Source organism: Bos indicus, chromosome 4 (assembly GCF_029378745.1).
Source record: "Bos indicus isolate NIAB-ARS_2022 breed Sahiwal x Tharparkar chromosome 4, NIAB-ARS_B.indTharparkar_mat_pri_1.0, whole genome shotgun sequence".
Taxonomy (NCBI): domain Eukaryota; kingdom Metazoa; phylum Chordata; class Mammalia; order Artiodactyla; family Bovidae; genus Bos; species Bos indicus.
Window position 1 is genome coordinate 64,312,447 of NC_091763.1, and position 16,206 is coordinate 64,328,652.

At 36.7% G+C, this 16,206-nt stretch overlaps 1 protein-coding gene across 2 annotated transcripts in view; it reads right to left on the reverse strand.

Moving 5' to 3' along the window:
* Positions 1 to 16,206, reverse strand: part of AVL9 (AVL9 cell migration associated) — a 58,331-nt gene that overhangs the window by 16,869 nt on the left and 25,256 nt on the right. Inside the window, exons 5-10 of one of the 2 annotated variants that reach the window (XM_019958795.2) lie at positions 13,608 to 13,697; positions 12,866 to 12,932; positions 11,736 to 11,776; positions 10,468 to 10,506; positions 6,113 to 6,182; positions 5,294 to 5,826 (exon numbers count right to left, since the gene is read on the reverse strand). In XM_019958795.2, coding sequence (XP_019814354.2) covers positions 5,294 to 5,826; positions 6,113 to 6,182; positions 10,468 to 10,506; positions 11,736 to 11,776; positions 12,866 to 12,932; positions 13,608 to 13,697 — 840 coding nt within the window. The remainder of the gene's footprint in view (positions 1 to 5,293; positions 5,827 to 6,112; positions 6,183 to 10,467; positions 10,507 to 11,735; positions 11,777 to 12,865; positions 12,933 to 13,607; positions 13,698 to 16,206) is intronic. The other variant, XM_019958796.2, reaches the window with a different exon arrangement.

Here is a 16,206-nt window from a genome sequence, read left to right on the forward strand (position 1 = left end):
TTCTTGGCTAAGTCGCATGAAAACTAAGAATGTAGTTTTTTTAAAAAGTCAATAGTTCAAAGTTCTTTTTTTTAAATGAAGAAATACAGTCCTTAAAATATTACACATATCCATATTCTTTGACCCAGGATTTTACTTCTTACAATTTATCCTACAGATACACCTGTTCATATGTGAGATTTGTAAAAAGTTACTTATTGCAGCATTACTTATCATTGCAAAAGACAGGAAACCTAACTATTCATGACTAGGGCAATGAATCGGAGAAGGCAATGACAACCCACTCCAGTACTCTTGCCTGGAAAATCCCATGGACGGAGGAGCCTGGTAGGCTGCAGTCAATGGGATCGCTAACAGTCGGACACGACTGAGCGACTTCACTTTCACTTTTCACTTTCATGCACTGGAGAAGGAAATGGCAACCCACTCCAGTGTTCTTGCCTGGAGAATCCCAAGGACGGGGGAGCCTGGTGGGCTGCCGTCTATGGGGTCGCACAGAGTCGGACACGACTGAAGTGACTTAGCAGCAGCAGCAGCAGGGCAATGAATAAATGTTTTTCTATATGATGGAGTACCCTGCAGTAAGTGATGAAGTTCATCTCCAGGGAATATTTTGTTTAAAAAAAAAAAAAAAAAAAAAGGACATAGATTAGGTAAGGTTGGTTACCAACAGAGAGGGGAATAAATTTCCTGCTATTCTCTGAGTAGCAGGGAATGGAATGAGAGAGATTTTTTATTATTATAGATGCTCTGGAACCTTCTTAATATTGAACCATGTAAAAGCATTGCAGATTTATAAAGTTATTTTAAATAGTAGTTCAAAATAACCTTAAAATTTTAGCATCATCACTTTTACCGATGGTCAATCCAGCCTAAATTTAAAGGTCTCCAACGTACAGAGGTATGGCTTCCCTGGTGGCTTAGACGGTAAAGCGTCTGCCTACAATGCAGGAGACCCGGGTTTGATCCCTGAGTCGGGAAGATCCCCTGGAGAAGGAAATGGCAATCCACTCCAGTACTATGGCCTGGAAAATGTACAGTGGCAGCAAGAGTCTGAGTACATTAAAATACAGCAGCCTCTACACCCAAACACACCACCACTTTCCACTTTTCTAGGGTGCTTTAACTTCTACATTCGGGCTGAGGTATATAATGGCCAAAAAAAAAAAAAAAGAAACTGAAGAGATATTTGCACACCTATGTTCACAGCAGCACTACTCACAATAGCCAAAATGCAGAAGCAACCCAAATGCCCATTGATGGATAAATGGATAAGGAAAATGTGGTATATACATACAATGGAATATGATTCAGCCTGAAGAAGGACAGGAATTCTGTCATTTGCTACAACATGGATGAACCTTGAGGATATTGTGTTAAGTGAAATAGGCCAGTCACAAAAAGATAAATGCTCTATGATTCTACTTATGTAAGTATTTAAAAATAGTTAAGTTCATAGAAACAGTGATGGGTGCCAAGGGCTGGGTGAGGGGAGAATGGGGAGTTGTGGTTTAAAGAATACAGACTTTCAGTTTTGCATGATGAGAAAGTTCTAGAGATCTGTAGTACAACCATGAGAATACACTTAATACCACATAATTATGCACTTAAAAATGATAGAGTGGATAAATCTTATATTTGTTTTTTGACCATGACTAAAATGAAGAAAAAGATAGCATCAAAAAACACACCTCAGCTTGGAAAATCTGGCAGACCTGTTGTGAGCTGATCTGTTACAGCACTTCAAAAGCATACTGCCTTCTCCGTTGTGACCTGGGAAGGGCTACAATGTCATCAGGACCAACTGCCACTTTCTTATCTCTTAGGTCTGAGATGATAAGCATGTTTGTGAACCGCAAGCCTCCATACTGTAGGGGTGTCAGTTCTCTCCAAACTTTATCTAGCACTTAAAGGTAACCCCTATCTAAATCTTAAGTATAAGAACTTAAGTTGATCCTGAAATTGATGTGGAAATGCAAAGGGCTAAGAAACTCCTGAAGAACAATAGCAAGAGGGGAAGCCTTTTCTCTGCCTGACACGTCATAATGGTAATTAATACAGTGCGTGACTGACCCAAGGATAGACAGATACATGGATGAAGCAGCAACAAAGCACAGAGACAGATGCCCTTCCTCAATATACACAAAAATGAATTCCAGGTAGACAAAACCCAAAATGTGGAAGTCAAAACTACAAAGCCTGAAGTCTCACAAATCATGACAATGAGGGAGACAGTCCAGAAGGTTTAAACAATTACTACACAAAAGGAAATTCAAAAGGTTACCAAGAATATGAAAAGATGGTCAGCCTCAACAGTGACTACTGAAAAAAAGACAAGAGCCACGAGATACCATCAGACTGGCTAAATATTAGTAGGTTTGACAATAACAACCATTGGTGAGAATGTGAAGCAAAGGGAACTCTTATCCACTGCTGTGGGAATAGAAATTGTCACAACCACTTTAGAAAACAGTTTGGAATTATTCTAGTAAAGCTAATCTACCCATTCCTTATAATCCAGTATTCCCACTTCTAAGCACTGACTCCTAAAGAAATGCTTGCACGTATACAGCCAAGATTACTGAATAAGAATTTAACAGAAGCGTTATTTGTAGTAACCAGAAACTAGAAACAATGTAGATATCCATCCACAGAATTTATATATTGCAGAATAGCCAAAACCAGAAAACTACAGAGGAATAATAAAACACAACTTCATGCAAAATTATGATGAAACTAAAAATCATGTTGAGAGAGGAGGGGGAAAAATTGTGGTGCCACTTAAATAAATAAAACTCAAAAACATGCATCTGTTACTTTTTAGCTAGTCGTCAAGTTATTTATAGGTTCCCTAAATTTGAATATGACACACTGTAAGCAAGCAAACCAAATATAAACTCAGAAGCAATATTTAAAGAAGTTTAATACATGAAACAGAAAAAATTTTGTTTTCCAACTACATTTACTATTAATTCTTTCTTAAGTTTATTGCTTTACTAAAACAGTTACAGACTGAAACAACAGAATTCTAAATTAAGTGATCTTCTGGTGGAGGCAATTATTACTAAATTTTTAAAAGTACCAGATACATGTAATTTAAAAAACTAAGAAGTAGGTGTTCACCTTTTTTTAAAAGTTAAAACTTTCACTTTGAAAAAATTTTTTTTTAGTGAATACCTAAAATCACCATAGATATCTATGAATACCTGGGTACATTTCCTAAATTTTCATCTTTCTCCTTTGGTTCCCTCATTGCCCTCCCCTCATCCCGCGGAATCCTGTCCTAAAGTTGCCACCAGTCCCATCTCCTCTCCCTCAGCAACCTAGTTTCTTCCTCACATCCCTAATTAAGCTCTCAGGAAAAGTTCAAGCATATTTTCGGGTCTGGTACCTATAGTGTTTATGTAATAAGCCTCATCTCTAAGACTGAGAAGAAATGCACCATCAGTTTCAAGCCCCAGAGAGAAGACTGGAAATTCGGAGCTTTGGAATCTCTCCAAGCATAACTTTCATATGTGAACACAGTCAGGGGACCAGTCAACTCATTATTCTCTTCAAAGCTTGCTATCTTACTTCAGCAATACTGTGTGGGCATCCAAGCTTCTCTCTGGCTATATTTGAAATGACTTTTCAGGATGTTTTGCTAATCCAGGTCTTCTCTACAAGTATTTTTAAGATCTTCAAGAGAAGGAAAGAAGAAAAGCCTAAAGGCAACTCATTTTTAAGTATATTTCATATTCCAAAGCTGCTGACATCAAAGAATCAGCAATTGTATTTGAAACTGTGATTAAACAAGTTAGATTTGAGTCATTACATAATAAAACAGAAAACCTAAAAGGAAAATGTTTAATTTACCATAATGATGGTGGTAAGCCCATCATATATTCAGTACTGGTGTACAAAGAGAATATTCTGTCAAACAGTTTATTAACAGCACATACAACACATTAACATTGCTTTGTTTAGTTCAGCGACCTCGCAGACAAAACCAAAATCCCCCACCCCAGTTAATCTCCCTCCTGGTATCTCCACAATGATAAAAATTAGAGTGGGTGGGTTAAGTTGCAAAAGTAAGGGCTCCAAAAAGTATAGGCAGTCATGACACCCACATGTGAGTTCAGAAAACCCACAATTTGTGGCTGTTGAGTACACTTAGTAGTCTGAGGGCCCAGAGTTTTCTCCCCAGGCTCCTAAACTCCAGTTTTAAGCAAATATGCATTAGTTCAATCAAGAAACCGATTAAGATAATTTCAACATCCCCTAACAGACCACAAAATGAACAAAGACAGCATTTTCTGCTAACTATTCAGCAATACTGACTTGGGGCAAGTACTTATTTGTAAAACTAGATAAACCCAGAAAGAATTTACCACATAGTGGAGAAGAACTGATGTCAAGTCAATGCTATCCATTTTCTTTTCCATATAAAGTTTTACTTCCAGCATAAAGGAAGGTATTTAGAGAAAAACATAAATTTTGTTCTAGTTACTGGACAGATGCATCTGTCTTTCATGGTTAAACTGAAAAGCCATGGATACAAGAATTTAGAACCTAGTATAGGGCCTGGCACGTAGGAAGGTAATAAATACTTCTTTGACTGAAAAATGAAATGGGACTTTTCATCTTCTTCATTACAAAAAATAATTCATGAATGAGAATAAAGTAGCTTCTCCTGTTAGGATTAAAAAAAAAAAACCAAACCTCAAATGTAGCTTCCAGAATCCTAATATAGTATTACTGACATAAAGAAATGATATCCTAGAAATAAGATACTAAATCAAAGATGCAATTTGTTTTACTATGGTGTGTTTAAATTATTTAAAAAAATTAGAAATACGTTTTGTATGTTTTTCCATAAAAAGATTAAAGATTAATTTTTAAGGCAAGTTAACCAAAAAGTGTATTATATCTATGAAGGGTACTAATATTTAAGTTAGCCATCTAAGCTTTTTATTCTTTCTTATAAAATTGAAGCTTTTGGAATTATGGTATTTTAATATAGATTCATTAAATGTAATCAAGGCTGTCTTGTTTTTTTTCCCCTGAAGGTAAACCTGACTAATGAAAAACACACCAAACACAGTGATTGCTGACCTCAGTTTCCAAACTCTAATCAAAATCCCCTGCAGTCTTACATCATGGTCACAGGTGTCATAGTACTACACATCTGCTATGTTATTTTACACTTTTCAATGAGAATTTGCACACTTAAATGTGTTCAACACTGAAAGTTAAATTCTGAAAGGAGTTTGTGCTATCCTTATGGGCTTTAATGAAGGACGTTAACTCTTACCTTTGTGAAGATGGCCAGGGGCATGCCATACTGGTCCTCCTCCAAGCCAGAAATCAGCCCTGGTATTAGGACCACCTGGCCGGTATTAGCTTGAGGTTGAACAGTAATCGGAGGACTATCTGAGGGCAAAGAGTCCTTTGGAAATGAGTTTGTCTGTTCTGACCCCACCTGTTCTCGTTCTTTCAAGGAGGAGTCCTCTAAGACAGTAGGATCCAAGGTCTCCCAGTCACTTTCTGAAGACTCTGGAGATGGGCGAGAAGGAGGTTTCAGATACTGATTGCTATCACTGGCTTCTTGTTCACTGCTATCATCTTCTACCTGGAACAAAGGTTCTTCAGTTTTGATGGCTGCATCTCCTCCATGGTTTCCCAGGATTTTCTTGACAGTTCCCAAGTTGGTATTTGAAATGTCAGAAGCAGGCACAGAAACAAATTCATCTGCAGGGGGATTACTTTCCTGAAGCCCAGCATCTTCAGACATACTTTTTCGGGGTCTATACTGAGAACTGTCACTGAGTCCATGTTCAATCATGCCTAAAACATACAATATTGGAGAACAGTTTGGCTTAGAAAAAGATATCAGAAGATAAGAGCTGTGTGTTCTGCTTTAAATAGTGGAACTCCTATAAAAATTTTTAAAGAGCTATGCTTACTCAAATTTTAATTGAAAAAAAGAAAATCTCAGACAAAAGAAAAATCTATTGTCAAAGTAAAAATATCCTATTAAAATAGACGGTGACCCTAACCACTTTGTCCTTGAAAATTTTTATCATTCAAAGGTCCAGAATAAGTAAGAGAATGGAAACTGCTACCCTCTTACCTGGAAAAAGGGATAACACAGTCATCAGGGCACCCACCAATTTATTCACTGGAGAAATATAAAAGAGAACCTGAAATGGAGTCAATCAAAATTAAATTAGAAAATCCACAAGTCCACAATGACACTTTTTAAAAAAGAAAAAAGCAAAGAAGGGAGAGAAGAAAACTCTTCTTTATGGAAGTATAACAGCTAATAAATACAGAATTTATGACAGAATCAGAAAACCATGGTTCAAGTAAAAATTACCAACGGATGCTGAAACTATTGTGCAAGGCTCTTGGGCAACAGGATATTTATTCATATTAGCTTCAAATTTATCATCCCACAGTTCACCTATTAATTGCAAAGGAAAATAACAAGTACTAATATGAAGAAACCTGGCGATCACCACCTTAGTCAAATGATCAAACTTCATATCACCAATAAGAGAACAAGCAGTTATGGGCCTCCAGTTATGATGCCCCAGGAGGACACATCACTACCTATACAATATTCTTGCCAAAAAAGTTTAGTCTGAAATGAGAAAAAGGAAAATAATCATACAAATCTAATATAAAAATGCAACTAATCTGGATTATTAAAAAAAAAAAAATCCATGTTATAAAAATAGAAACAAAACAAGAAGCGAGGTGGTAGAACTGTTTGAGATTAAAGAGAGCTAACAATGCAATACATGATCCATGGTCCCCAGATTAAGAAAAGCAAACAGTTTATAGCACATTATTATGATACCTAGGGAAATCTGAAAAGGCACTGTACATTAGATATCATTTATTATCTCAGTGTTAAATTTCTTGAATAGGAAAATACTTTTGTTATGTAGGAATATACCCTATTCTTTTTTAAAAGGTTTTATTTATTTACTTTTGGCTGTGCTGGGTCTTCATTGTTGTGTGGGCTTTTTCTTTAGTTGCAGAGAGCTGGAGCTCGGAGAAGGTGATGGCACCCCACTCCAGTACTCTTGCCTGGAAAATCCCATGGATGGAGGAGCCTGGTGGGCTGCAGCCCATGGGGTCGCACAGAGTCAGACACGACTGAAGTGACTTAGCAGCAGCAGGAGCTACTCTCCAGGTGTGGTGTGACAGCTTCTCATTGTGGTGGCGTCTCTTGTGGAGCATGGGCTCTAGGGCTCACAGGCTTAGCTGTCCCACAGCATGTGGGATATTCCTGGATCAGGGATTGAACCTGTGTCTTCTACATTGGCAGGTCAACTCTTTACCACTGAGCCACCAGGGAAGCCCCAGGAATATACCTTTATTCTTAAGAAATATATCTGAAAATGTTTAGGGATGAAGTACCGTGGTTCTACAAATTAGTTGAAAATTATTATGATTCAGGGAGAAGAATGAATGTATATAAAACAATGTAATGCAGAAGTGGCAAAATGCTACAACAGATGAAGGATGTAAAGTGTCCATTATAAAATTATTCCATCAACTTTCTTGTAGGGTTTTCAGAATAAAAATTGAGGGATAGGGTTCAGTTAGATACACAACTACAACTAACACTAGTGATAATTAAATGAGATGAAAAAACAAGCATATAGTTGCTGAGGTGAGTTTTTTTTCTTTGTTTTAACAATTAAATCATTTAGTAGCATGAAGTCATATCTAATAAAGCATGGTGCCCACAATCACCTGTGCTCTCCTTAAACATTGATGATTTAAGGAGTAGTATGCAAATACAGAGAAACCAAGACTTGCATTAAAGGATGTCTTTACCAAGTGAATATAATAAGGGTATACCTATGATTTGCCATGTTAAATAAAGTCTACTTGATCATAAATGTGGCTAGACTAAGTATTATTTTGCAAAATTTTTTTTTCAGATATATGTAACCATGTGTGCTGCATTGAAAAACATTTTTTTACAATTATAAGTTGCAATAAAAATTTGAAACTTACAACTAAACAACAAAAAACCAAATCTGATTAAAAATGGGTATAGGATTAGGGAAGACATTTCTCCAAGGAAGATATACAAGTGGCCAACAAAAACATGAAAAGGTGCTCACATAACTAATTATTAGGAAAATGCGAATCAAAACCAGGAGATACTACCTCACACCTATTAGGATGGCTACTATCAAAAAACAAGCAAATAACAAATGCTGGATAGAATGTGGAAAAATTGGAACCCTTGTGCACTGTTGGTAGGAATGTAAAATGGTGCGGCCACTATGGAAAACACATCAGTTCCTCAAAACATTAAAAACAGAACTACCATGTGATTCAGAGATGCCACTTCTAGGTATACACTCCAAAACACTGAAACCAAGGCCTTGAAGACATTTACACAGACCCATGTTCACAGCAGTATTATTCATGAGAGCCAAAAGGCGGAAGCAACCCAAGTGTCCATCAATGAATGAAGGGATAAAAAAATGCTCTATGTACATGCAATGGAATATTATTCATCCTTAAAAAGGAAGGAAATTCTGACATCTGTTGTACACGGATGAACCTTGAGGACACTGTGCTAAATGAAATAAGCCAAACACGTATGATTTCACTTGTGAGAAACCTAGAATAGTCCAGTTTATAGAGACAGAAAGTACAAGGGTGGTCGCCAGTGGTGGGAGAAGGGGTGAAAGTGGAGTTATTGTTTAATGGGTAGAGTTTCGGTTTTGCACAATGAAGAGAGTTCTGAGGACAGATGGTAATACCACAACAACGTGAACACACTTAATGCTATGAAACTGCACACTTGAAAATGGTTAAGATGGTTAATTATATGTTACATGTATTTTACAACTAAGAGCTTTTTTTAAAGGTTGAAATATTGCACTAGTACATGCTTCATTCTTTTTTTTAAATTTACTTTCCTGTTTGAAGAAAGAATACATATTCATTCAGAAAACCAGAATAAAGAAAAGTATTTCCTTGTTAAAAAATATGCATGGTCACCAAACTGTTGCTGTCTTTCCTTCCAATCTCATTTAAATGAATAAATACATTTATTTATAAAATCAGAATCCTGGGCTTGATATGTAGTTGGATCACCATTTTTCACTTAACATGCTATGAAACATCTTTCCAATAATAAAACCACTCAGAATCTTTTTTGTTGTTTGGAATTATATACAAGATAAATCAAAACTTAAGTTATCCATTGATAATTTATTATTAAAAATGATTCTGTGAAAGAATCTCTTGGAGCTCTGTGTCAACTCAGATAAATTCTGGAAAATAAATCTCTTAAGAGGACAATTACTGGGCCAAATGGATAAACATTTTTTATGATAATGAATTATACTGGACATTGTGAATGACTGACCTTCCAACATCCATTCCATCTCTATTGAGCACAGTAATAGTGACCACAGATCCAGGGATGGCTCCTGACTAGTCTAAACCAGAGGTCAGCAAACTTTCTATAGAAGGTGAGATAGTAAGCATTTTTCATTTGTGGGCCATTTGGTCTCTGTTCCAACTACTTAACTCTCCCACTGTAGTGCAAAGGCAGCCATAAACAATAAGTTGAAGAATGGCTGAAACTGTGTTCCAAGAAAACTTCATTTACAACAATAGCTGGTGGGCCAGATTTGGCCCTTGGGCTTAAGTGTGCAGACCTTGGTCTAAAATCCCTTATAATTTTTTATCTAAAATCATGGTAATCCCATCCCTTTGTACCAGAGAGTGCATCTGGAACCCAGACTTAAGCCAATCAATACAGGCATTTCTTTAGCAACAATTATTAGTTCTGAGTAGGCATATGGCCTCACAGGCCCAAATGAATTGAAGGGAAGAATTCTCATTAAATTAGGGAAAAGATATTATCTCTGCCACTAGCATATAGCTGAGGCAGCATATAGCTCAACCACTGTTGGCAGTAATCCTATACTACAAGGGAAATCAGGCTCAAGATAAAGCTAGCACTGTGGACTGTAGAGCAAAGAGATGAAAAAAATCTAGGTAATTAATTATATTATCAAACCATTCAGTCAACATACTCTCAAGTCTGAAGCAAGCCAATACATTTTTTAAGTCAATTTAGACTGAGTTTTGGGGACTTCCCTAGTGGTCCAGGGGAAGACTCTGGACTCCTACTGCAGAGGGTGCAGGTTCCATTCCTGGTCAGGTAACTAAGATTACGCATGCCAATGCAGCACGGCCACATATGCATACATACATAGAGTTCTCTATTACCTATATAGTCAAAACCACCTTGATAACTGAATACTATCAAACTGCCCCCAGAAAACACTGCACGAATTCACACTTCTATAGTAGTAAAAAAGAATACGTACTTTAAGCTCACCACAATTTGATAGCCAAAAAAGTCTTAATTTATACTTTAGTTTTATTTTAAGAAATGTCAATAAATGTTAAATATTCCATCCATTCAAATCTCACCTTTTTTTCAAGAAGAATTAGTTTAAATAGGATTAGAACCTGAAGAAAGAAAAATAATATTGTATTAAAATAAGAAATCCAAGCCTATTATTCATTTGCCTTTGTCCTTCCTCAAACATAACCATGTAACATTGAGTCAATAATATTAAATAATTCTAGTGCTTTAAAAATAATTGAAAATCATGAACTTATACTGAGAAATTAAGTATCTGAGTTCTCTAAAAAATGTGATGCTGCTGCTGCTGCTGCTAAGTCGCTTCAGTCGTGTCCAACTCTGTGCAACCCCATAAATCACTATCAAATTGGACTTTTGGGAGGAAGTTGTGCCATTTTTTGCTTGAAATATCTGCAAGCCCGTTAAAGGGAAGGTACTTTTCACTTACTTCTGTTTGTCCAGGGCACTCACAGAGCAGACACTCACTATATGTGTTAAGGGAACAATCAATGCGTGTATGCCCCAGTCAAAAGATGTTAAGTATAGATATTTTGCTGGAAAATGTTTCACTCTCAGGGCAGCATACAAAATAGTCTACAAGATTAATTAAAACGTATTTCTTTCACATGTTGTATACACACACACACACACACATACACATATACACACAATGGACTACTACTCAGGCATAAGAAACAATGCCATTTGGAGCAATACGGATGGACCTGGAGATTATCATACTAAATGAAGTAAGTCAGAGGGAGAAGACAAATGCCATAGGATATCACTTACATGTGGAATCTAAAATACAATGCAAATAAACTTATCCATGAAATAGACTCACAGGCTTACAGAACAGATTTGTGGTTGCCAAGTGTGTGTGGCGGGGGTTGTGAGGAGTGATTGGGAGTTTGAGATTGGTGGATGCAAACTATTACGTACAGAATGGATAAACAAGGTCCTGCTATATAACATAGGGAACTATTCTCAACATCCTGTAATAAACCATAGTGAAGAAGAATAGAATAAAATAAAACATGTTTCTTTCCACTCTAATTTCATAATATCCAAAATATCAACAACTGTATAAAAAAGTATCCTATCCTGCAATGAAATAAACAGACACCGTGTACTTTTAGAAATTTCTATTATATAAGCACTACCAACACTTTTAACTATCATTATGACAGCTGTCTCAGAAAAATTAAAACATGGTTATGCCATAATCTGCATTAGACCATGCAGCTCATGAAATCTGCCTAGTTAAATGAACATCTGCCTAGTTAAATGAACATAATTTGAGTACATCATAAATTTAAATAAGGTATCATACCTTATGTCGAAAATGAAGCACAAGATCCCGAGGAGATAAACCTATAATGTTAAAAAAAGAAAAGAAAAGCTAATCTGTGACTATAACCTACTGTTTTTGTCAAAGGAAGTTTTAATCTCCTCCAAAAAGTTGGGTAAAAGTAGGGCTATGCAAAATTTAAATATTTATATAATATCTGATTATGTACACATACAAACAGAACTTCAACACTGTCGGACAGAACGTCCTGAAATAATGGAAATATTCTAAATCTACATTGTCCAATAGAGTAGACGTAAGTGGCCACTGAGTACTTGAAATACAGCAACTGACAAACTGATTTTTAAATTTTATTTAACTTCTATTAATTCTAATCTAAATGTAAAGTTATTTGTGTCTAGAGGCTCATGTTGTGGCTGTGCAACTCTCACACCTTCTCCCCATTCTAAAGCCATCTCACAAATTACACAAGTTTAGAAATCATGAGGCTTTACTTCACAGTAGCAGTCAATCATTTAAACAAGGTTTTTGGGCACTATACCCCATAGGTATTATTTCTGAATCACAGGCTTCTCTTATCGCCTGTCATAAGACAAGATAAATTTATTCAGAGAAAAATATATCCTCCGAAAACGAGTTTTATAACTAGTTCACATTACACATAAGACTGCAAAAGTGAACCTAGCACAGTTTGGCTACTTTATGCTAAAATTCGAAGTGAGTGAGCACAAATCACTATGTGATCAAGATGTGATCATGATTCTTTTTAAAAAATAATTATGAAAATGACTTTTACTGAGTGCCTGACACACCAATGGATGTTCTTGGTTGTGAAAATAGCATAAAACTCCCACTTGAAAAATCTTGGAATAGAAAGACACTAATAAGCAGATCTCTCTCTCCCTCGCTCTCCCTCTGTGTTATGACAAGGAACTGACCTGATCAGCATTAACATAAGGAAAAGAAAAAACTTCCATTATTATTCTGAAAAGCTGAAATATGCTTTATACAATAATGCTTCTAAATTTTGGTTGGAGAATTTAGATACCATATAGAAATGTAACTCTGATCATGAAGTTTTACATGCAACCAACATGCCAAACAAAAAGAAAAGAGGGCATTTCTTCTGACTTGTAGAAAAAGTGACTTACCAAGATATACCTGGGATCCTTCTAACGAAGTTCCTCCCAGGGAACTATTCATATGTTCATAGAGCTCCTATAAAATAAGATTCAGTTTAGAACACTTTACCATCAGTTTAGACACTGAATCAGAAATAGAATGACCAGGAGAAAACTGGTTCTTTGAAGCAGTTTTGTCTCTGAAACTCTGCCAGTTTCCAGCACTCCTTCTTTCTGTACCTCTATATTTTAGAGCTTGATCCATTCCCATGGTGGTATGGATTCCTAGGATAAATTCCCTCTGTGTCCTTGCTAAATAACTGTCTCTCTCTCACTAGAATCCAGGGGAGATCCATGCTGTATACAATAATGGCAGCCTTGAGAAAAACATTATTCTTCAGTAAAATAGTCATGTAGTTTTTCTGTGCTTTTTGATATGGGAGTTAGGATCCAGAAGCCTGATATATAAACATACGATGCAGGGTATTAATGAGATAACAATTGTAGAGAAGCAATGCCATAGCAAAAGGGCTATTATCCACTAACAGAAATATTTGTTATAATCAACTGTAGTCATCATTTCCTAATAAAAGATAGTTTTGTTAAATTTACTAAGTAGAAATTGTACATTTTGGGCAGATCTTTGGCCCTTCAATGTTATTTTCAAAGAAGAATGTCTTTCTTAAGTTAATAAATCATCTCTCACAATATTAAAGATCTACTTGATTCATGAATCTGTCTTCAGACACATCCATGGAGGATAAAAAGTTACCTTTAGAATGGAAATTTGTGAAAAATCCTTCTCTTCAAAATATGCATGTGTAATGAGTTGAAGTTTTGCTTGGAGTAAGCCATAGAGAGGCTTAAAGAAAAAGAGAGATTACCATTAGTTTGATAATAGTAAAAACAAAACAAACACCCCACAATTTTTTAACTTGAAAAGACCAGAAAGGAAAAAGTTACTGATAAAGTTAGTATCTTATTATTGCCTGGAGAATCCCAGGGACAGAGGAGCCTGTTGGGCTGCCATCTATGGGGTTGCACAGAGTCGGACACAACTGATGCAACTTAGCAGCAGTAGGAGTAGCATTCACAGTTGAATGTTGTTAAGTCATGTGTTCTAGTTCCTGGGGTGCAGGTACAAAGTAACCACCACTCAGAGCACTGGGTTGAGACTGTGGGCACAGACCTCCGGCGTGTTGCTCTGGTCACTCAGTCACATAACTCTGGGCACTTAACCTTTCCACATCTGCTGCCTAATGTAAACACAGGTATATGGAAGGATAATCCCATGGAGAGAGGAGCCTGGCAGGCTACAGTCCAAGGGGTCACACAGGGCTGGACACGAGTGACTGACTAACACTTTCACATTGAAAAGCACTTACTAGACTATGTGGCTATAGAAAGCACTTAAATGTTAGCCATTAGTATCATACAATTTAAAACATCGTAATTCTGCACACTGTTCTGCTAGGCTGTGGTTACATTTAATCATCCTTGCAGCACTCAGTTCTTGTATCTAGTTGAACACTCATGATTAAGTTCATTTTGCCTTTTTTGGCCTTCAGTAGGGGCTTAAAATCTAAAAAAAACTACTAGTCTGTGTCCTTTATTATATTCTATATAATATTCTTTTGTGTATCTGAAAACAAAGTTACTCCTTAATTCTTACCTATTTAAAACCCTCTTCCTACCATTTCCATCCTTTTATGTTCTTTTCTTATGCTGGGAAAGATTGAAGGCAAAAGGAGAAGAGGGCGGCAGGGGATGAGATGGTTGGATGGCATCTCTGACTCAATGAATTTGGGCAAACTCCAGGAGATAGTGAAGGACAGGGAGGCCTGATGTGCTGCAGTCCATGGGGTCGCAAAGAGTCGGACACGATCTAGCGACTGAACAACAATAAAATGTTCTTTTCTAGATGTTTTCTGGTTTCTATGTCCTTTTCAGGATGCAGAAACTAATGCTGCATATATTCTCTAACTAGTTAAAACAAGTTAATAGTTTTATCCCCCAGTATCCCAGTTAATGAGCTTTCCTGGTGGCTCAGTGGTAAAGAACCCGCCTGCCAATGCAGGAGATGTGGGTTTAATCCTTGTCAGAGGACATGGCAACCCACTCCAGTATTCTTGCCTGGAAAATCCCATGGACAGAGGAGCTTGGCAGGCTACAGTCCCTGAGGCTGTACAACTTAGCGGCTAAAACAACAACAAAAGTCAATAAAAATCATTATGTTTCAATGTAAGATAGCAATCAGAAAAAAAAAAATATCTTGCACTTAATAAATTAAAGTACTGATTAAGAATCTCAGAAGATATTTATTGAATGAATAAACATCAACCAGAGCACTCTGTGCTAGACTCTGGCAGGCAACAACAAAAATCCTGGTTAATATATCATTATTACTATCTAAACCCACTCCAGTGTTCTTGCCTGGAGAATCCCAGGGACAGGGGAGCCTGGTGGGCTGCCGTCTATGGGGTCATACAGAGTCGGACACGACTGAAGTGACTTACCAGCAGCAGCAGTAGCAGCACCAAACATATTTTTAAACATAGGCTAAAAGGCAGTATGAACCATCAGATATTTCTGTGTGAGCCAGCTCTCTCCATCTCCCTGCCTGTTTTATCTGTCCAATAAAACTGGATTTTCACTGCAATTTTATCGTTAGCAGTTACATGTCTCTGAGAGACATTTTTTGTCTGAGATGTAACTTTATTTGTGAAACAAGAACAGTAAATACTTAGATCTCTCTTCTTATGAGGTTTAAAATGACAAGGCTATCTAAAAAGTGCCTGCTATAGAATATCTGACATACAGGCACTTGATAAATGGCACCATTATTATTGTTCTTTGAAGAATGATTGTTCAGGAAGCCTTTCAAAATGGTGTATTCGTCCAACATTCAGCACTCCTATACATTGGTCATCTGGTCCAGTATATAAAAAAAATTCACTGATATATATTTTTTCGGGCTACCCTTCGAGAAACTGTGTACAGGAATCGGATTAGCAATCTACCAATTTTCTGATATTAAAATCTTTTATAATCATTTCTTTTCTAGGAGACTATTCTTGCCCTATGTTTAAAATTACTATCTGGGAAGAAATACCCTGATCCTTCAGATCCTATTAGTAAGGTCCATATTATTAAATTATTTTTAAAAATATTTCTCTATTTAGCTGTGCCGGGTCATAGTTGTGGCCTATGGGATCTAGTTTGCAGACCAGGGACCAAACCCCCTGCAGTGGAAGCACAGCGTCTTTACCACTGAACGGCCAGGGAAGTCCCTCTCCTCATTCCAATAATGCTTTATTCTCAAATAAAAAGCTGCCATGAGTGTTTGATATTAACAGGTTATTTAGTCACTT